We start from the raw sequence: 21155 nt of genomic DNA, 5'->3' as shown, positions 1-21155 counted from the left end.
AATCACAAGGACTAAAAATCACAAATTAACGATAAAAATAATCTGTTCACCAAGATTGGTATAAATGGTTCTGAATACTCATTTGATCAAAAAGAAAAATGGCGGTTCTGAACGCCCTGAGTATGACTGAGTAAAGAACTCTCCGAGTTCGAGGCCAGCCTGGTCTACAGAGTAAGTTCCAGGACAGCCAAAGCTACACATAGAAAAACCCTGTCTTGAAAAAAAAATGTTTTATGGTTGCAAAATTAATCTCCTGCTGAAAAGTATCCTCAGAAAGGACCAGTGAGTATCTTCAACTCTCTCTCTCTAAATTGCATCACATGGAGAGCGAGAAGGGGAAAGTCATTAAATAAAGGCAACATCAATTTAAATAAATTAAATAGGAAAAAAAGAGTTGACAGTAGAGCTGATTAAAAAATAAAAATAACAACTTTTTTTAAGTTAAAATTGGTCTTTGTTTAAAAAAAGGGGGGGCTAAGAATTAAGAATAACAAAGCAAACAGGGAAAGACATAATTTTATCTAGTAAGGTTTTTTTTTTCCCAATCCGATGGTGGGCATTTCTGAAACCCTGAGTCAAGGACTGTACTTACTGGCAGAGTGGGTGACCGTTGTTACATCAACGCAGTAAGAATCCAACAAGAGCCTGCCATCACTTCTGCTGCGAGATGCTGACCTAGGGATGCTAAACAACTCAGCCACCTATTGTACCCACACGCAATATTTTTATTGTAAATTGTGACTTTGGCACTAAACATGTATCACTGGGGCTGGAAAAATGGCTTAGGGATTAAGATCGCATGTTGCTCTTCCGGAAGACCCAGCACCCACATGACAGCTTGAGGCCACCTGCAACCCCAGTTCCATTTTATCTGATGCCCTCTTCTGGCCTCTGTAAGCACCTGCATGCACATGATGCATATAAATTCACACAGCCACATATACACATAAATAAAAATAAATAAATCACTTTTTATGTTATGGAGATGAGAGTAAATATGGAGGCAAAATCTAAGATAGCTATGCGATGCAATTTAAAAAGAAAAATAAGTAGCATAAATATTGGCAAGAATATAACTGCTAAGATTTTTAAATGATATGGCACATTGAAAAAACCCAAAAGAATCAGCTGACAAACTGTTAGTGCTGGTACAAGATTTCAAAGAAGCGAAATTTCAAATACACAGCTGTGGTGGTTAAGTTTGATTGTCAGTTTTATTGCACTACCAAAAGCCTAGTCCATTAGTGAGGCACAATTACGGATCTGCAAGTGTCTCTGTGAAGGATCTCTAAAGAGGATCAGCTGAGGCTAAGACCTGCCCCAAATGTGTACAAGCATCCCATAAGGGTTTCAGACTAAATGAAGAGGAAAAAAAGGAGAGGCTGGGGTGACGGCTCATACAAAGCCCTCACTCGCCACACAAGTGTGAGGACCTGAGTTCAGATCCTCAGCACTCACAGAAATGTGGGTGAGTGTGGCAGCCTGCCTGCAATATCAGTCCCCAACAAGCTAACTAGCCAGACTCAGCAAGTGAGTAAACTCCAAGAACCATTGCCCTCAATATATAAAGTAGAAAATGGTTGGGGAAGACACCTATGTCAAACCCTGGTCTCTCACATGCACGTGTGCATGCACACATGTGAACATGCAGATGCACATACCATATACATAGATACCTGTTTAAAAAAAAAGAAACAGAAAGAAAAAAGCCAGTCAAATCCAGACATGTTCCTTTTTCTGTTTCTTGATTCAGGGAGATGTAGTCCCTTCTCAGACATGAAAGGTTGTATCCCCGAGACAAAAGAAATCCTTCCTCCTTTAAGTTGCTTCCTGTCAGGTATTGAGTCACAGTCATGAGAAAAGAAACTAATTTGGTAATAGGAAATGAACTATATCCAGAATATGTAAAGATTTCCTTATAAATAAAAGCAAAGGGCAAGCAGTGAGTTCAAGTCCAACCTGGTCTATATAGTAAGTACTGGTACAGCCAGGGCCACATAGAGAGATCCAGTTTCAAGACACACAATAACAATAACAATAACAATAATAATAATAATAACCTTATTATTGTGGTTGTTATTCAGAAGAGGGCCTATAGAGTGAGCTCAGCAGCTAACAGTGCACACAGCTGTTGCAGCGGACCTCAGTTTTGCTCCCAGCACCCATGTCAGGAAGCTCACAACCACCTACATCTCCAGCTCCAGGAGACCTAATGCCCTCTTCTGGTCTCTACGAGCATCCGCACTCATGTGCCTATAACCACACAGACACACACAAGTTTAAGCATCCCTTTAATAATGAAGGATGTCAATGTCTGTCACTACAGAATGCTTATGCAAGTGATAGCATGTCTATTACGCAATAGTAATAGCATGTAAAAATAGGATAAATCTGTTTCCCATATGAAGAGCTCTTCAAAACTACTGTTTCTTTTTAAGTCATTTGCGACACTAATGTGTACTTTGGGCCATTGAACTATGCACACTGGGAAGCTGTACAACGAGTTCTGCAGTGGAAAGTACCAGGAAGGAAAACTTTGGCTGTTTTTTTTTAATTGTTTGCTTTTCTTCCAACAATAATGTATTCAAGAAAGAAGGTGGATATTTGTACACTATTGTTCACAGCCACATTAAGTCACAATAGGTAAGAAATGGAAGCAACCTGAACATCCATCAACAGATGAATGGATAAACACAATGGGTGTGTGCAATGGAAAATTATTCAGCCACAAAATGGAATAAGGTCCTGATTTGTGCTACAACATGGATGAATCTCAAAAACATTATGCTAATGAAAAAGCCAGACACAAAACAAGGCAGACGCTGTGTGATCTTATTGTTGAGGGACCTGGAGAAGAAAGCCGCCTGCTACTTTTCAGGAGCTGAGGGCTGGGGCTGGTGCTCAATACCGGGGTTCAGTCTGGAAGGGCAACAAAGTTTCCAAGCTGCATGGTGATTGAGACAGCAGTGTGAGTGAGTGCTACTGAACCAGACACCTAACATTTTAAACAGTGGCTTTTACTACAGTAAAAAATACTAAGTAAAAATAGGACAAGTAATGGTCAAATAATAACTAAAGTGCACAGGGCTAATGCTGAAGGGTCTTTTTTTAGCGAAATACACATCACCTAATATGTGACTATATAGCCAGGTCTACAATAAAGAATGATGGCAAAGGACAGAAACAAAAACAGAAGTGCACTGAAGAGGAAGACAAGAGCTGCATAGAGCCGACGCAGGGTCCTGGAATCCCAGGGGTGGAGGCTTCCAGGCTAAGGGCTGATACAAACTGCCAACTCCAGATTTGACCCCAGTCAGTGGATTGTGAAGAGCTAAAGTGGATCCTTGAAGGGATGTGACATCCATAAAGGAGCATTCACACATATGCACACAAACACATAAATGCACATATACACACATACATATACATACATTTAAGTGTACACATACATATGCATAAATGCACACAACATAAAAATACACACAAATACATACATAAGCACATGCACATATACACATACATACACACAAACCCACAAAAACATACACACACACTCAGACACCATTCCTTTGGGGCAGCAGAAAAAAAGACATTCACAGATAGTGAGAAAGAAAAAGTCACACATGAGTAATTAACACCCTAAGCCTGTGCCACATATGGGTGTGGGGTCTAAATTCACACCATCCATGGGGAATAGAAACCATGAACTGTAAATTTAACATAAAAAATTCAAGGTGAGTGAAACCTTTCAGTTCAGAGAAAGGAAAACAAGACCAGCTAGACATGACAGTGCGTGCAGTTAATTCCAGCACTCAGGAGGTAGAGGCAGGAGGATCTCTGTGAGTTCGAGCCAGCCTTGCCTACATAGTGAGTCCCAATAAAGCAAGAACAATACACACACACACACACACACACACACACACACACAGAGAGAGAGAGAGAGAGAGAGAGAGAGAGAGAGAGAGAGAGAGAAAGAGAGAGAGAGAGAGAGAGAGAGAGAGAGAGAGAGAGGGAGGGAGACCTTGTCTCAAAAAAATAAAAAATAAAATAAAAATAAAGAAAAAGAAAAAGAAAAGAAGGAAAGAAGGGAAAACCAGCCTCTCTGGTGACATGAGCACAATCTAGAAAACAGAGAAACCCACAGAACAAACAATGAGGTGACAAGATGTCAGTGAGTGTAGCCCAGAAGCATATCCACATAAGAAGCACTCTCCCCAGAGCCAGCACCCTCAAGGGCTGGATGTCCAGATGACCAAGAAGTGCCTGTGTGGCATGATAAAGATGGAGAGAGAGAAATGGAATGCAAAGGATAATTCAAGGGGCAGAGGAAGGTCAGCTGCATCCCAAAGCTGCAGAGCTTGAAGGGTCTTTGCGTCACCCAGACAGAGTGCCACCAACAAACAGGACTCTGGGGCTCCTACAACATCTTCGCTTGAGGTAAGATGACCAGCCAGGGCACTATGGTGAAAGGGGTTCCTGGGATGAAGGGTAGAAAGCTTAGAGCAGGCAGGAGCGTCAGCCTGCTTGGATCATCAGTTCTGCCTGGAATAGTCCCCAGAGCCTCCCTCTTCAGCCCTTTGCTCAGCCTGCCTCACTGCACAGCATCCTGCCACTGGGCTGCAGGTCCCAAGGATGGAGATACAGTCTTGTCCATCTTTGTTTCCCCTGCACCTAGCATGAGGCTAGGCTCCTGCAGAGGCCCCACAACTGATCTCTGAAGCAAAATTTCATAAGTGTGTTCCTTTGTGTTACGGCAACTCACATTATGAGCCCATAGGAAGGTGGGATTCCGACAGCAAGAGCCTGGAATGCAGCTGGCTTGCCCTTTTGAAAACCCACTTCTTTCCCTGCTCCCTGTCCCACGTTCTGTACGGGGGTGGGGGCGGGGGGGGGGGAAGGGTGCTTACCTGCCCTCGCTTGATCATATACCACCATGAGGAGTTTGCTATGCTACAGCTATGCCTGTGCAGGAGTGTCTACTCCGTCATTACAACGGGCTGTGACTACGCGCACTTTTTGCAAGTATTATCTCCTCATTCTCACACCCTTGTTACTTTTACCCCACACCACAGCTGAAGAAAGCAAGGTTCGGAGAGGCGCTGTAATACAGCAGGGCTGAGGCTCCTGTGCAGACCTCTGCCTTCCCGTAGACCTTCCTTCGGCTTCCTTACACCCCTCTCCCCCCATACCACCCTCACCCCTGCTGAGCTCACACAGGGCTCTGAGTCACACAAGCTTTAGCAGAAAGGTGGGGGTGGAAGTAAGGTGGGAAGGCCAGCTGAGTGGTGAGTACAAACCTGGCTTTGTCTGTGTGTGTGTGTGTGTGTGTGTGTGTGTGTGTGTGTGTGTGTGTGTACCAAGCATGGTTGGAGAGGATGATCCCGAATGTGTGACCTATTCTGGATCCCTTCTGAGCTCTTGGGGTGAAGCGAAGAACAGACTGAGGACCCATCTGCGAATACGTGGCTGGGGCACTGTCTCCCAGACCACACGTCAGGCCAGTAGGACGCAGTCTTTAAATGTTCCCTAGACCAGGCTCACATTCAAAGAAGGATGGATCCAGTCTGCATTTGGCCCCTAAGGGCAATTTAGAAATAGTGTCCTAGACTAGAAGACTTGGACCCGGCTTCTCCTAGCTTCTCCATTTATAAAATGAAAACAACAGCCTGAGCCTACCTGACTCTCAGGATGAGTACCTCTCCACGGGACGAGCTCTGACCCAAAGGTGAAGGGATGGAAGGTAGGAAAAGGAGTGGGTGCTGGGACAAGATGGCCATTCTGTTGGGCTGAACCAACACGCCTTCACTAGACAGCTCCTGGTGGAATGGCTATGACCACTTAGCAACTCTGGCCCAGACTAAAACTGTCTCTGTCAAGACCAAGAAATGATGGGGGGAAGGCAAGGAATGCCAGAGATTGGATGTGTTTCATATGCTTGGAGCTTAGTCCCCATTGTCATAGATGGAGCCTGGTAGGAAGTGGTTGAGCTATGACTGCCTTGGGAAGGGATTTGTACAGGTCTTGTGAGTGAGTTAGTTCCTGGGAACCTATCTTATCTAAATGATCTCAATCCTGTAGGCCTGGGACTCTATCAGTTCGACCTAAACAGCCAGTAATTACCCATGCTCCTGAGTGCCACTGTATGAACAAAGGAAGCATCCTGTGGCAGTGCCCTGGAGTTTTGCCCCAGGCAGCCCCACAGATAAGCTTTCACACCGCCTCCCTGCCCCCCCCCCCACGCCAAGAGTTCCTGCATGTCCCAGGCACTATAGGCAGCACTCCCTCCCCCCGCCCCAACCCTGTAACACACAAGGTGCAGCCAGGTCTTGGGAGAGGCAGAGGCTCACCTTGATGCTCATCCAGTTTTCCCATAGTCTCAATCTGCTCCACCAGGTCATTGGAGCTCCACTGGCTCATTCCAATAAGAATGGCGTTCTTCCCTTCAGCCACCTCCTCTGTGGGAAAGGGGAGAGACAGATGTTAGCAGACAGGGCTGGGTATAGGTAACCCTCACCAGGGTCTGAGGGGATCCTCATTTCACCCATAATTTGAAATAGACTTCAACATTGTTTTTTGCAGTGCTTAAGATGGAACCCAGAGCCTTGCACACGCCAGACAGATGCTCTATCACCAAGCTGCATCCTCTACCCAATACGTTTGCTACTGAAAGTTTTAGTAACAGAACTAAACTATTGAGGAATTTGTCATCATCGCAATAACCTTGATGCTTGTGACTCACCAGAGCCCTACGTGCTACAGCAAAAGAAAGTGATGAGGAGGCAGCCATCCACTCTTAACATTGAAACTAGCATTTCTTGGAAAGAAAGGACCCAAACCTCATTATTTGCCCATCGTTTTTCTTCAGGACTGTGACTGGACTTCTATGTACCACCATTTTCCCCGTCAGTAAAATGAGAGAGGCAATGTCCAACGCACAGAGTTCTGGGAAGGAACAGATGAGTTGGAGGGTGTCAGATCCTCAGTGCACAGAGGGTGTCCGGAGATAAGAGCCACTGTGCTCATTCCTTCTCCTGACAAGTACTTCACCAGCAGGGCATAGACTGGTTGGAGCTGGACGGGTACAGGAGCAGCTCTGAGGTGAGGAGGGTAGGGACAGTTTATGGTTCTAGGCTGTACGAGCTGTGTAGAGACCTTAGCTTTCATCTCAACTGCAGGAACCTTTTAAAGCCTCCGTTCCCTGCTCAACTTCCCTTAGCCCTTAGTCTGGAAAGAAATGGTGGTGCCATATCCCCTGTCCACACTGTACACAAGCCTCTGGGTCTCTGATCTCCAACAACACACATGTGACACAGTCCCTCATCCCGTGAAAGGGCGTTCCTGCTAGAGCACACTTGCAGGAGTGAGCATGCTTCTCCATGCCAACTTCCACCCCACGATGAGACCTCACGGTGAAGACCTCTGTGCATTCCTTCATGTCACAGACAGCAAGGGTGCTGGGGAGAGTCCCTGGGTTCAGGATAATGAAGAATAAAGGTTGATATCTGCCTCTCTGGCAGAAGGCTTCTGTAACAACCAATATGGTGGACCAAACGCACTGGGAGCTGTCCAGCAATCTGACTCTTCCCAGAGCTCAGTCATCCAGATACTATCTCTGACAACACCTCTGCCTTATTGTGTTATTTATTTGATTGATTTAATGGTCCTTATGAAACTTCTACTAGTGAGATCAGTATAGGTGGTTTACAAATATTAATTCATAAGCCAGACACGGCAGTGCATGCCTAGCACTCAGGAGGTGGAGACAGGAGATCAGAAGTTCAAGGCAGCGTTGGTTACATAGTGAATTCAGGACCAGCCTGGATTACATAAAACCCTCTCTCAAACCACATAAAGCAAAAACAAAAAGAAAAGTAATTCTATTCTCATAAAAATGGGGCAAGCAGTGGGGCTAGGGATGGCTCTGTCAGTCAAGTCCTGCTGCCCAAGCATGGAGACCTGAGTTGAGATCCCTAGAACCTACAAAAAAGATGACCAGCATCACACGCCTGTAGCCCCCGTGCTGCCAGCTGTGGGAGACAAGTGGATTCCTAGAGCTGTTTAACGAGACAGCCTCGTCAAATGAAGTTTCAGGTATAGTGAGAGACTTCAAAAAATAAAGATGGACAGTTATCAAAGAAGACACCCAACGTCAACCTCTGGCCTCCACATGAGCACGTATGAACAAACCAACAATGACAAGTATATACACCCCACAAACACAACACAACACACACACACACACACACACACACACACACACACACACCACGGAACAATGATTACTATATTTTGTAGACAAGAAAACTGAGGCAAACAGTAGTTGAATAATCCTTGCTCAAGAGTTCTGCTTAGCAACAGGATTCAAAACCAGATATACTGGACACTTGGGTAAACTCAGATGCCCCTAAGCCTGCCATTGTGACATACATCTGTAATCTTAGCACTTGGGAGGCTGTGGTGGGAGGACCATTATTAAGTTTGGGGCCAATCTAGGCTGTATAGGAAGAACCAGTTTCACCAAAAAAGAGTAAAGAAAGTCCTGACATTCTACCATCACAATTCCCTGCCCTGGACATTCTGTGTTGGTGGGCGGGCCTCACACACCTGGACAGCTTGCTCAGCCACAGGTGCTCCCGCTGGGTACTAGTGCACACCTATAAGTGGCATCCAGTACTGGGCAGAGCTCTGGCCAGGCTCCAGTGCAGACTGTACAAGCTGTGAACTATGTTTTTTGCACGCATGCCCCCTCCCTCAACTGATGTTTCTGTTTTCCTGTCCCTTAATCGGCAATAAAACTTCTAGCTCTCTAACTCCTCTAGAAAGCTGCCACAGGGACAAATAATACAATAAATTTGAAAGAACTACACAAGCTAAAAACGCTGTGCAAATATATAAGATGGCATTATCCTTGAGGAAGCAAAATCACAGAGAGGTTAAAGCCAGGCATAGTGAGTGGCACACACCTTAATTCTGTCTCTTGGCTCAATTGGTTACCCAAGCAAGCAGGTATTGTTTGCCCAACAACCATCCTGCAGCAAACAGACTCCTAAGCAAGTATTGTGTGGGTGAGATGTGACCTCTGATCCACAGGAAGCCAGGGATGTGAAGGCTTAATAAAGCCCTCCAGTGTGGGAAGACCAGAGAACGGGGTGGCAGGTCTGGTGCCAAGCTGGCAGTAGGTGCTCAGTACAAGCTATTCAGTGTTTCCTACAATGCAGGAAGTTCCATCCCAGAGCCCTTAGGGTCTGCCAGGGTAAAGTAGTAGCTCTGAATATGCTAATTTCTTCTCTCTCTGCCTCTCTCTCTCTCTCTCTCTCTCTCTCTCTCTCTCTGTCTCTCTCTCTCTCTCTGTCTCTCTGTCTGTCTGTCTGTCTGTCTGTCTGTCTGTCTCTCTCTCTCTCTCTCTCTCTCTCTCTCTCTCTCTCTCTGTGTGTGTGTGTGTGTGTGTGTGTGTGTGTGTGTGTGTGTGTGACTTCCCTTTGCTTTTGGTCTCTTGTCTGGTTTCCTATAATATGCCTCTTTCACTCACAAACCCAGCATGACCCCTCCTGCCTGTTTTCCAGTCGCTGGCCCCAAAGATTGGCTCTCTCTGGATCTTCTCCTGTGAGCTTCTACCTCTCCTGGTCCTGGAATTTGCCTCTGTCTCTCTCAGACTCCCTGTGCGCTCACTCGAGATCTCCCTCTCCCCTCCCCCCTCCATCCCTCCCTCCCTCCCTCCTGCTTCCTTTCCCTCTGCTATCCTGAACCTCTCCTGGGTTATTCCCTCACCCAGTCACTCTCTCTGTTCCCCCTCTCCACTTGCTCTAACCCATTCCTCCAAAATGTTGTGGCTCTTGCTTCTCCCTCCCTCCTGGCCTGTTTCCACTCTTCACATTTATCCTTCAGATCTTCACTCTGGAAACAATGGGCTTTGTCCTTTATGAGGCACAGAGAAGACACACACACACACACACACACACACACACACACACACACATGCACACGCACACGCACACGCACATGCACACGCACTGGTGGAGGGGGGAATGCACAGCATGCAAAATGGCTCCTTTCCGAGTGTTTTCTAACAGAGGGGCCACAAGGCTCACCTCTAGCCTCCCTTCACTTTCTCTCCCAGAAGTGCTGCCTCCCCACAGCACCCCCAGAAGCCCAGGGAGGACTTCTGACTGCCCTGGGTAATGTTTGTGCTCTTGCATGCTAGGTCCCGTAGCCAGGTGGCCTCTGGTGTAGACATAGCTGTGGCATCTCTATCACACGGTGGCTTTGCAAACCCTCTCATGCTAAGTTCCATGCGGAGCCTCTCTCCCCACCAGTACAACTCTGACCTTAACCTCAGCATGACGTTGCCCCTGGCTGTGCTCCTAGCCAAAGCCTGGGAGTGCCTTGTGAGCCCAGCCCCCAGGGCTATCTGTCAGGGAGCCTGTCTTCCTTCCCAGGCCTCAGGGGCTCTCCTTTGCCTCCAGCTCATGGAGCAGATTATTTGTCACCTCAACCAGTCTTTCCAAGAACGCTTGTTGCTTGGCCCTCATCTTCTTGCCCTAGAATAGAGCCTGTCTCTCTCTCTCTCTCTTAAGATTTATTTATTATTATGTATACAGTGTTTTGCTTGTGTGCACACCTGCAGACCAGAAGAGGGCACCAGATCTCATTACAGATGGTTGTGAGCCACCATGTGGTTGCTGGGAATTGAACTCAGGACCTCTGGAAGAGCAGTCAGTGCTCTTAACCTCTGAGCCATCTCTCCAGCCCTAGAGCCTATCTCTTGGCCTTCTCTTTACTCTGCTAATTCTCCCTTGCATTGGTCTCCACTCCATCCACCCCCAGAAACTCTAGGCACTCCTCTCTCCTCTCTCCCATTGTGACATGTGGCAGGACCTTAGAGACCACTGTGGGCTGCATCTATAAGAGCTCTTGTGCCAGCAATCACCACTCTATGCCCCATGGCCTCCTCCTGCTTCATCCATGGGCTAAATGGCTACATCCCTATTGTCTTCCAAAGGAGGCCTCCAGCCAGGATCTTGCCATAGAGTCTTCTGTAAAACAGGGTTCTTAATGCCAGCACCATCTTCTCCTAGTTGCTATGGACAGCGGGGAGCTATAGCCATGAGTGGGCCATGCAGCCCAGCACCTGGTTCTGTAGGCTCCAGCCTTTAATGAAGCAGAGATGGGGGGTGGGGGGGGGAGACTATCCTAACTCTAGGCATCAAGAAAAAGAGAACAGGGGGCTGGAGAGATGGTTCAGAGGTTGAGAACACTGACTGCTCTTCCAGAGGTCCTGAGTTCAATTCCCAGCAACCACATGGTGGCTCACAACCATCTATAATGTAACCTACCACCCTCTTCTGGCCTGCAAGCATACATGGCAGGGCACTGCATATATAATAAATAAATATGAAAAAAAAAGAAAGAAAAAGAGAACAGGGCTGGAGAGAGGACAGAAGGTTATCGTCCTGTGAGGAGGGAGGTTGTCCTTTCGCTTTGTTCTTCAGACTTCCCAGCGCCAGTGTACCTAAATATAATCAGGCCAGATCCCTCATCTCCCGAGCCACTGGCTCTGTAAAGGCCAAGCCCAGCTTGTCCATGCATATTCATTGAAAGAGAGGTGGGTGCTTAGACTCCAGAGAGGAGACCCAAAGGAACAGGCACTTCCCATCTCAGCGAGGGAATGAATTTACCTGGGCATCACAGGCCACAAGAACAGCAATTCCTAGCAATCTAGATTTTGATCCTGATTAGTTTATATTGTATAAATTTAAATCTCCTAATAAAAAAATCTGAGGGAAATTAATGAATGAATAAATGAATTAAATAAATAAAACAGGCAGTGTAATGTTTTGACAACTGCAGATACTGCAAGGCAGTAATTGCAAATCCATCACACTCACTTTTCTCCTGTTGTTTTCACCCTCCTTGCCACTCTGAGAAACCATTGATTTGCTCCTGTCCCTGTGGGCCGCTTGGCATTTTCTAGATTTTTTTTTTTTGGTCAGGGCAGTCACCCGGTGCGCTCCACTTCAGTCGGACTTGTTTTCTGTCAAGGTGACTGATTCTGAGGCTGTCTACATTGCCACATGCCTTAGCTCACTCCTCTCTTCTAGGCCAGACTCTGTTTACCCCTTCGCTCACTGGCTCTCATTTGGGATGTTTTCAGATTGCGGCGAGGATAAATTAAGCTGGCATAATATTTCCCTTAACTTGAACAAACACCTAGCAGTAAAAGGGCTACAGGCCTGGGGATCAAGTCCAGGCCCTTGTGCATGCTGGGAGACTTGGCCCTTGTGCATGCTGGGAGATTCAGCCCTTGTGCATGCTGGGAGACTCGGCCCTTGTGCATGCTGGGAGACTCGACACTGAGCTACGTTCCCCACCCTTCTTTAGCGGTTGCCATCAAATTTCTGAAATTGTCCATTCCCCCAAGAATAGTTTGAAGGAACCTGTTCCTCCACATTCCAGCCAGTTATTTTAATAAACCATCCTAGTAGGTACATGGTGGCATCACTGCAGTTTAAACAATTCACCATATTTATATTTGTTTATCTTGTACGTGTATGGAGGAGGGGTTCTCTTGTACCACAAAACACATGTGTAGGTCAGAGGGCAACTGCTTCCACCACCTTGGTTCCCAGGACCAAACTCAGGCCATGAAGCTTGGCAACAAGCACATTTACCTGCTGAGCCATCTCACCCACCCACCTTTACAGTTTTGGGGTTGTTTTTTAATGTGTGCATGTATGTCCAGAGGACAGCCTCAGGAATGCCATCCATCCACTTTCTTGAGACAGAGTCTCTCACAGGAGCTCATCAATTAGACTAGGCTAGCTGGCCAGTGGGCACCGAGGACTCTCCTCCTGGCCTCCCTAGTTCTGGGATTACAGCAATGCCCAGTGTCTTCATGAGTGCTGGGAGCCAAACTCAGGTCACTGGGCTTGCAAGGCAAACGCTTTTCCAGCTGAGCCACCCTCTTTGCAGTTTTGATTTGCCTTTCCTTGATGACTGATAGTACCGAGCAACTTTTCACATGTTGGTCAGCCGTTCACACATCCTCTGGAGTGAAGTGTCTATTGCTTTGTGTTGTTTTTATAGCAATTCTGAACACATTTTACTTGCTTGGGCATCATCTCCTCCCTTTCCACCTGTCATCCCGGCCGTAGTCCATGAAGACTGGCATGGGATGGGCTCTGTCTTTAATCTCTACACTGAGGATGGGGCCTAACACTCACTGGACAGATACTCAATAAACACTTGTGAAAGAAGAGAGAAATGTGGTGGAATTATACCCCCAGGGTCTGCTACAGTCTGTGGCCCTAAATGAAGGCCCTGTCTGAGTCTCTCACCTCGTAAAGTGGTCTTGAGCCAGGGATGTGGGTTCACTAGTAAAGTGCCTGCTGTATAAGCATGAAGACTTGATTTCATCCCCAACACTCATGTAAAATGCTGGGTCATTTGTACTTGCAGAGCTTGGGAGATAGAGACAAGTCGGTCTCTGGGGCTCTTTGCTAGCCTGGCTAGCCTAGTTGATGTGCTCCAGGCCAATGAAAGACCTTGTCTCCAAAATCAATTTGGATGGCACCTGAGGAATGACATTCACAGTTGGCTTCTATTGTTTGCACACACACACACACACACACACACACACACACACACACACACAATCTTGAAAGGCATTTCAGCTCTTATATGATCTGGGTTTGAGGTCACCCCCTGAGGAAGACTCTAGAATGCAGGGGGAAGGAGGAGATGATGACAAGGCAAATGGAGGTAGGAACACTAGCTGTGCCATGGAGACAGGGGAGCACACACCATAAGACCAAATTCACTGAGGCTGAGGAAGGGAGGACAGACACAGCTGAAGGAGGCTAAGGCAGACAACGGTCCCAGGGATGCAGGCAGGAAGGCTCCTCAGCTGCTCACAGGGAAGACGGGTCATCAGGCCCAAGACAGACTTGACCCGATGCCACCCACAGCTGCTTGCCTCCTGCAGCATGCCATCACAGCAGCTTTGGGACATACAGCCCTGATGAACTGCAGAAATATTGAAATGAAACTCTTCTGCGTATCAAAACACTGAAGCCGTGTTGTCACACTGTGGGCTAGTTGCTATGGAGAAACGCAGCCCTGGCAGCCACTCCAATCAGACACCAAGGGAAGATGGAAAATGAGCCCCCGATGGGCTGGTTTAGGGACAGCACTGGGGAGAGGCTCCTCTGTCCATAGCCAAGGATCAGGAAAGCTTGAGACGGGATAGCCCCAAGGCATCCAGCCAGGCTTCTGAAGAAATCCCCTGGACCCCAATATTTTGGAAATATTCTCCAACTAGAGACACACGGAGCCGACAGGGAAGCTCAGACCCCAGAAAAGGGGAATGATATCCCTGAAGCCACAGTGCAGGTCATGTTCAGTCTCTGCTGTCCTGTTCTAGGCCTACATGCTGTCTAGGGCCATTTGTCTTTCCTCAAGATCATGCTTACCAGGCATCTCAAACTAGCCCCATCTCTAATAAGTCAACACCCTAACCTTGGATATGTCCCACAAGGCTAGAAGTCACCGGGACCCTCTGAGGTCAGGGTCAGGCTAGCAGCCCAGCTAAGCATGGCTACCCTGTCTTCTCTCCTAATTCCAAGTGGGCTCACCTCCCATCCCTGATCTGCCTGGTATAATCACACCTCGGCTCCTGTGTTCTCTCTACCTGAAATGCCACTCTTAAGTGTCCCTATGATTACCATTTGGATGCCCACTGCCTGTCACAGCTCTCCTGAGTATCACTGGTGGCTCTCTCCATACCTGGGAGGCCTGTTTTAGAAGCCACATAGATACTGAGGGCATCCCAGACCAGTTTCATCTACCGCTTCTTCTCCCCTGATATGTTGCCGTCCCTCATCCCCCACCCCGCCCACAACCACCACACAGGCTTCCCTTCAGAGACTCAAATATTCTCCAGTCTTGGCTAGCTCAGAGCCACCATATCTACTGTCACACCTTTCTGGAAGGCTCTTTCTTCTCTTCACCTGACAAGCTCCTACTTCTTCACCCTGCGGAAAGGAGATCCCGCCCACATCAAAGCCAGTGCCCTGGCTGCATTCTCTCATATCAGCCAGTATTTTTTTTTTAATAGATGACATCACTCTCACCATTGAGTGTGTTTCTCTTTGTCTCATCTTGTGATGTTTGCCTCTTGAGAGCAGCAAACAAAACCCACCGGATTCCATGGTACCCTGAGCACCTGGCACACATTAGGAGCTTTCAAAATATTCCGAAGAGTAAAGAGGTGGGTACTGAGCTGCTGTTCCCACCAACCGTCTAAGTATGGAGTATGAAACTACAAGGGTGGGTGGAGAAGGCTCTAAGCCTTAGCATGGATCCACTTTTTAGGACTTCTAGAAAGGTTACCCAAGCAGTGGTGTGGAAATGGAGTTGACTAGCTTACCTCTAGCATCAAAGAATTCATCGTCGGAACTCTCCACCGAGTCACTGAGGACATTCCGAAGGTGCCAGGGGGCACCGCCACCTGGAGAAGGGCCACCTACCAAAGAGAACATGTATGTTAGTCAAGACTGAGAGAGTGCCCCAATATGATGGGGACAGTCCCACGCCCCTCAGACAAAAGTCAGCCACATCCTCTATATCTGAGCTACCCTTCTGAAGCCTCAAGCACACTAACCCCTCTCACAGGGAAAGAGTTGGGGGTAGCCAAGGAGACGGTGTTTCAGTCAGCAGAAGTTGAGCTGTAGTAAGAAATTATCTCAGCTGCTTATAACAACAGTGATTCACTTCCCCTTCGTGGGTCAGACAGGCTCTTTTTTTTTATCATGCTCGCTCAGAGGGGGCCACCACCTTATGATGTCACCATCTCAAGATGAGATATCGAGGTCTAGTGAAGCAAGGGAACACAAAAAATTCATGCCCGAAATGGCATGCTCTGTTCACATTTCATTGGCCAAGGCAAGTCACATGGGAAGACCAGACATCCTGAAGGGCCCCAGAGATGTCAGCCACACACAGCACATGCAGGCCAGGGCAGGACTCAGCATTACACACATCCAAGGGAAAAGGGACACAATTGAGGATGTGCCCTGTCTCTGCCATTAGCAATCTGAAAAGCCACTCCCTTTCCATACCGGCCTCAGTCTCCCCCTAAAGAAAAGCAATCTCCAGCTGAATGGATAAGAAGTTATGTAATTAGTGCCTGAGTCTCAGGAGGCTCAGAAACGGCAGCAGCTACAATATTAGTCTCCTCGGAGCGCAGCATGCTGGGCTAAGGGCCCTCCAGAGCAGGCAGGAAACCTGGACATGGTGAGGGACCCCTTACATCAAACTCTGCCCCCAACTTACTCCCTGCCCTGGGGCCAAAGGGAGATAGGCCAGGAACACAGCTGGTACCCACAAGCCTCTCCCTAGCCCTCTCTATTCAGCACTTTGGGGGCTCACATGGGAGCAGCATGCATGTGAAATCCTCTGCATGCACACTCCAAGGTGTGTGAGATGCAAGAGATTGCGGGTAGATTGCAATCTTATTATAGAATGAAAGCCATGGAAGAGGTAGAAGAAAATGAACCTGGTAATTTTCCCCGGGAAGTTCCCAAAGACAGAGGTGTGAACTGATGATCATAGTATTCCGGTGATACCTATACTGCAAGAGAAACCTGTGTTCATCTGCAGGAGATGAGCTCCACACATCCACACACAGCATGAGAGGGCTCCCAAGGAGCTGCTGTAGGAAGAAGCAGTGTTCTAGGCATTGGCATGGAAAGATGCCCATGGAGTATGATTAGCAGAAATATACACAAGAAGGTTCCAGGACATTTTTTTACTTTAAAAAAAATTTACATATACCTGCATACTGAGGGATATGTGCGGCATGTTGGTTAAGAGCTCAGGCCTAGGTTCAAGCTCAGGCCTTGCCTCCTAGAAGCTGTGTGACATCAGGTGGGTTGCCTCTCCTCGCTGTGCCTCAGTTTCCTCATCTACGCTGTGGGGCTAGCCCATGCCAGCCTTATGAGCTTGTTGCAAAGATTAAACAAAATGCGTTTAAAAGCTTTAGGATAGTGTCTTGCAAATATACTGTGTTTGGAACAGTAATTATTACATAAATAGTCTTCCAGAGGTGTTAAAATGTTTGGGAGGACACAAACAAGATGCTATTTATAAACATTATCTCTACAGAGTGGAGTTTGATAAGAGGAGGCAGAGAAAAGAGGAGACTCAGCTTTGATAATGCTGCACAGATAACTTTTTATGACTACCAAGATTTTTGTCTACTTTATCAGTTCTAAAGAGGTACCTTCTCCACACTAGCATCTTTGGAGGTAGGTGGTGACTTGGGTGATGGTACACCATGACCAAAGCAGCATCATTTATTCCTCCTCCTCACTGATATGCAAAATAAATATGCGCCCTGCAGTCAGCGAGTGTTCAATGAAAAACAGTAAAAATCACCATGCACATGGGACATGAAACTTTGGTTACCAGACTCTCACATCCTGTCCCTACAGTGGCCTAGGTGCTAGAATCAACAATGCTCCTGCCTCAACTTCCCCATCTGTATGATGAGAAACCTGATAGAGGCTCCCCCATGGGAAAAAATTAACTCTGAATCTTAAGGGAGTCCATCTGGTACATAGTAGGTACCAAGAACTGGTGGACACCTCCCCAACCTCAGGGGCACTTTAGGGTGCAGTCTGTAGAGAACCTGCTACAGCCCCAGCTCACCCCACCCCACCAACCTGCAGGATGCTAGCACTGCCCCCCACCCTGTGCAGGAACAGTTTCTGGAGAGGCCAGCCCTCCTGCCCTGCCCAGCACAAACTCCCAGACACATACCCAGGTTATGCTCTATGGTTTGCAGCCAAGAGAGAGAACGTTCTGAAACACAAAAGGGCAGAGGTCACAGGAAGCACCAGTGTGGAATCACCTCCAGATGCGAAGATGTTTCCACCCCACACTCCAGCAGGACAGGGCCACTTGATTCCCCACCCTTGAGGCCTGGATTTACTGGAAATTGGGTCTTAATATAGGTATACCACAACTGTGCATTTCTACCGTGGATATGAGACTGTTTTCAAAATGGGCATGGAAGTTTTTAGCTAGTACAATAAGGCAATTTAAAAAATGGGATATACAAACTGAAAAAAAAAAAGAAGAAGCAACCCTGAGGTCACATGATCATCTATCTATACATGAAGCCCAAACACTACAGAAAGAAAACCTACTAGAACTAATTTCTGAGTATAGCATGATGCCAGGAATTGAGATTAATATGCAAGAATTCACTGCGTTCCTATACACTAGTAACAAGCAGCTAGAATTTGGTCTGTATCTAAATAGTTTTGTGATATGGTAAACCGTATTGTCTTTTCATCTTCAAATATGACTCCAAAACACAACCAGCAGTGCTAGAGCGATGCATCAGAAGTTAAAACCATATACTGCTCCTCCAAAGGACCCAACTTCCATTCCCATATCAGGAGGCTCACAGCTGTCTCTAACTCCAGCTCAGAGGGACCTGACTCCGTTGCCCTGGACTTATGTGCACAGACACACAGACACACACACACACACACACACACACACACACACACACACACACGAAAATAAATCTGAAAAAAAAGAATTTTTAAAATCATTTAAAATTAGTCTCAACCTTATATTAACTTAATTAATACAGTTTTCTCGAGAAACAGATGTCAGTTATTAAAATTATCATAAATCCTATATGAATACATGCCATATATTGACATATAAACATCCCTTATTATCCAAGTCTATTTTACTTCCTAAAAAGCAAGGGCTTTCTTGGATGGTAAGAAAAGTGCTGTCGTCCTTGTCTATTCAGCTCCTGCACTTGAACAGTAAGTAGTGATATAACCATCTGGAGAGTTGCTAGGGTCTGTGTGGCTCCCGAGTTTGAATAGCCAGGGATGAGTGACAGGCCTCTGCACATGGAGGCTCTCATACATATACCATATGCACAAGTGCGAAGGCATGGGCCGTCCTGCCAACCTCCTGCTTCCAGTGTGTGCTACAGCCTGAGATCGAAAAGAAGAGAAGAGGGTTCATTGTCCTCACAGCAGCCCCCAGTACCGGCCATATCATCTGGGAGCACTGCCACATACTGAGGGTCCCCAGAGAGCACCGGAGCGGGGGTGGGGGGCTCTGTCAGGGAAAGCAAGTTCTCCCAGCTGAAACGGGGCAATGAAGAGGCTAGTGGGCATCAGAGGAAGCCCCCATGCCACAGGCTCTGCATGGAGTACTGGAGGCACTATGGTGAGTAAAAGAGACAGAGTGGGACCTTCGCCATGCTTACACCCTACAGGGGATGCTGAAAGGCCACCTGGATCACCTACAGAACAAAAATCACCCTGGTGGGACAAGGTGGTTCAAACTTAGACCTGTCCCTTTCACCCTCTTTCTATTTCTAACAGTGTCATCATTGCCTGAAAAACAGGCAGGCCCATCCAGCCTTGCTTGTCAAAGGCACTCGGTGGTACATGCTAGCTTTACATGTGAACCAAGCTGGCAGCTCCCTTCTTCTGCAGCTCGCAGCAACTCTCCTCCAGGATGAGTTCTTCATCTCCTCTGTGTTCAAAATCATCTGTCTTTGAATTTACTGTCAATTGCATGTGTTGGCTTACTTATGACTACCTTCCTTGCTTTCAAACTACATGCCTGTCCTTTTTTTTTTTTTAATGTGTGCTCTAAGTGTGGTTGAAGAAACCAGGTCATTCTTTTCTCCCATTGGGCGTCTATCCAAAATAACCTCAGTATGTAGCAGGGGACCCCAGCTATATATACATAGTATAAAAAGAGCCTGTAGCCAAGTATGATGGCACACCTTTAATCCCAAGTACTCAGAGGCAGACAGATCTCTGTCAGGTTTGGGCCACCTTGGTGTACAGAGTGAGTTCCAGGCCAGCCAGAGCCACATAGTAAGATCCTGTCTTTATAAATAAATAAATAAATAAATAAATAAATAAATAAATACAAGCAAGCCGGGCAGTGGTGGCATACACCTTTAATCCCAGCACTTGGGACATAGAGTCAGGTCAGTTCAGGCCAGATTGGTCTACAGAGGGAGCTACAGTACAGCCAAGCTACACAGAGAGACCCTATCTCAAAAAAGCTAATCTTCTTCTTCTTCTTCTTCTTCTTCTTCTTCTTCTTCTTCTTCTTCTTCTTCTTCTTCTTCTTCTTCTTCTTCTTCTTCTAACAATGGATTTGTTAAGGAGCAGCTGTCAAGGCAAGCAAGATGGCTCAGGAAGTAAGGGTGATTGCCATCAAGCTTGAAGACTCCATTCAACAGAAGAGACTCAACTCCCTGAAAGTTGTGACAAATGCATGCCTACACACAAATAAATAAATGTATACACACATTATATGTGTGTGTGTGTGTGTGTGTGTGTGTGTGTGTGTGTGTGTGTGTGTGTGTGTGTATGAGAAGCAACTGACTTCTTGATGGGAAGGACTGGCTATTGATACACCCTGCAAGATGCTGATTTCTAGCAAATGGCAAAGATGATATTTCAAAGAAGGAAAAGAGCTCAGGAGAAGAAGACTGTTTGGAAAAGATATCAGGCAAGTTGGAAACTGACTGATGAGAGAGATCAGACACATGAAGTGAGTGCCTGCGTGCGTTTGTGCGTATGTATGTGTGTGTGTGTATATGTGTCTGTGTGTGTGTGTGTCTGTGGTGTGTGTCTGTGTGTCTGTGTGTGTGTGTGTGTGTGTATGTGTCTGTGTGTCTGTGTATGTGTGTGTGTGTGTGTGTATGTGTCTGTGTATGTGTGTCTGTGTGTGTGTCTGTGTGTATGTGTCTGTGTGTGTGTATGTGTCTGTGTATGTGTGTCTGTGTGTGTCTGTGTCTGTGTGTGTCTGTGTGTGTGTGTCTGTGTGTGTCTGTGTGTGTCTGTGTGTGTGTGTGTCCTTTGAGGGACGTGAACTCCTACTCTGCCTTTCTAGGATTATTCCTACATTATAGGTGGTCAGTTGCCAGGCACAGGTAAAATTACTGAACAGAGCTTGGGACATGGGCTTTTCAGTAACATGACCTTGCATTCACTCAGTTCTTTGTATTCAAAGCAAATTAACTTCTCCAAGTCTTGGTTTGTCTCATCTCTAAAATGGGTTAATGAGCTTTACCTTGCCATTATAGGGTTTAAATT

General features: G+C 46.8%; 1 protein-coding gene across 5 annotated transcripts in view; it reads right to left on the bottom strand.

The window, feature by feature from the left end:
- The window catches only part of PITPNM3 (PITPNM family member 3), a 91129-nt gene that overhangs the window by 57512 nt on the left and 12462 nt on the right, over positions 1-21155 (bottom strand). For 4 of the 5 annotated variants that reach the window (XR_014775523.1, XM_084762329.1, XM_084762331.1 and 1 more), the window contains exons 2-4: positions 17818-17859; positions 15425-15520; positions 6348-6455 (exon numbers count right to left, since the gene is read on the bottom strand). Coding sequence is in view for 4 of the 5 variants with exons in the window: in XM_084762329.1 (XP_084618455.1) it covers positions 6348-6455; positions 15425-15520; positions 17818-17859 (246 nt within the window). In the remaining variant the exon portion in view is untranslated. The remainder of the gene's footprint in view (positions 1-6347; positions 6456-15424; positions 15521-17817; positions 17860-21155) is intronic. The other variant, XM_084762330.1, reaches the window with a different exon arrangement.

The sequence above is a fragment of the Acomys minous genome (assembly GCF_964271855.1).
Source record: "Acomys minous genome assembly, chromosome: 16".
Taxonomy (NCBI): Eukaryota; Metazoa; Chordata; class Mammalia; order Rodentia; family Muridae; genus Acomys; species Acomys minous.
Note: the sequence above shows the minus strand (reverse complement) of the source record. Positions and strands in the feature narration are given on the sequence as shown.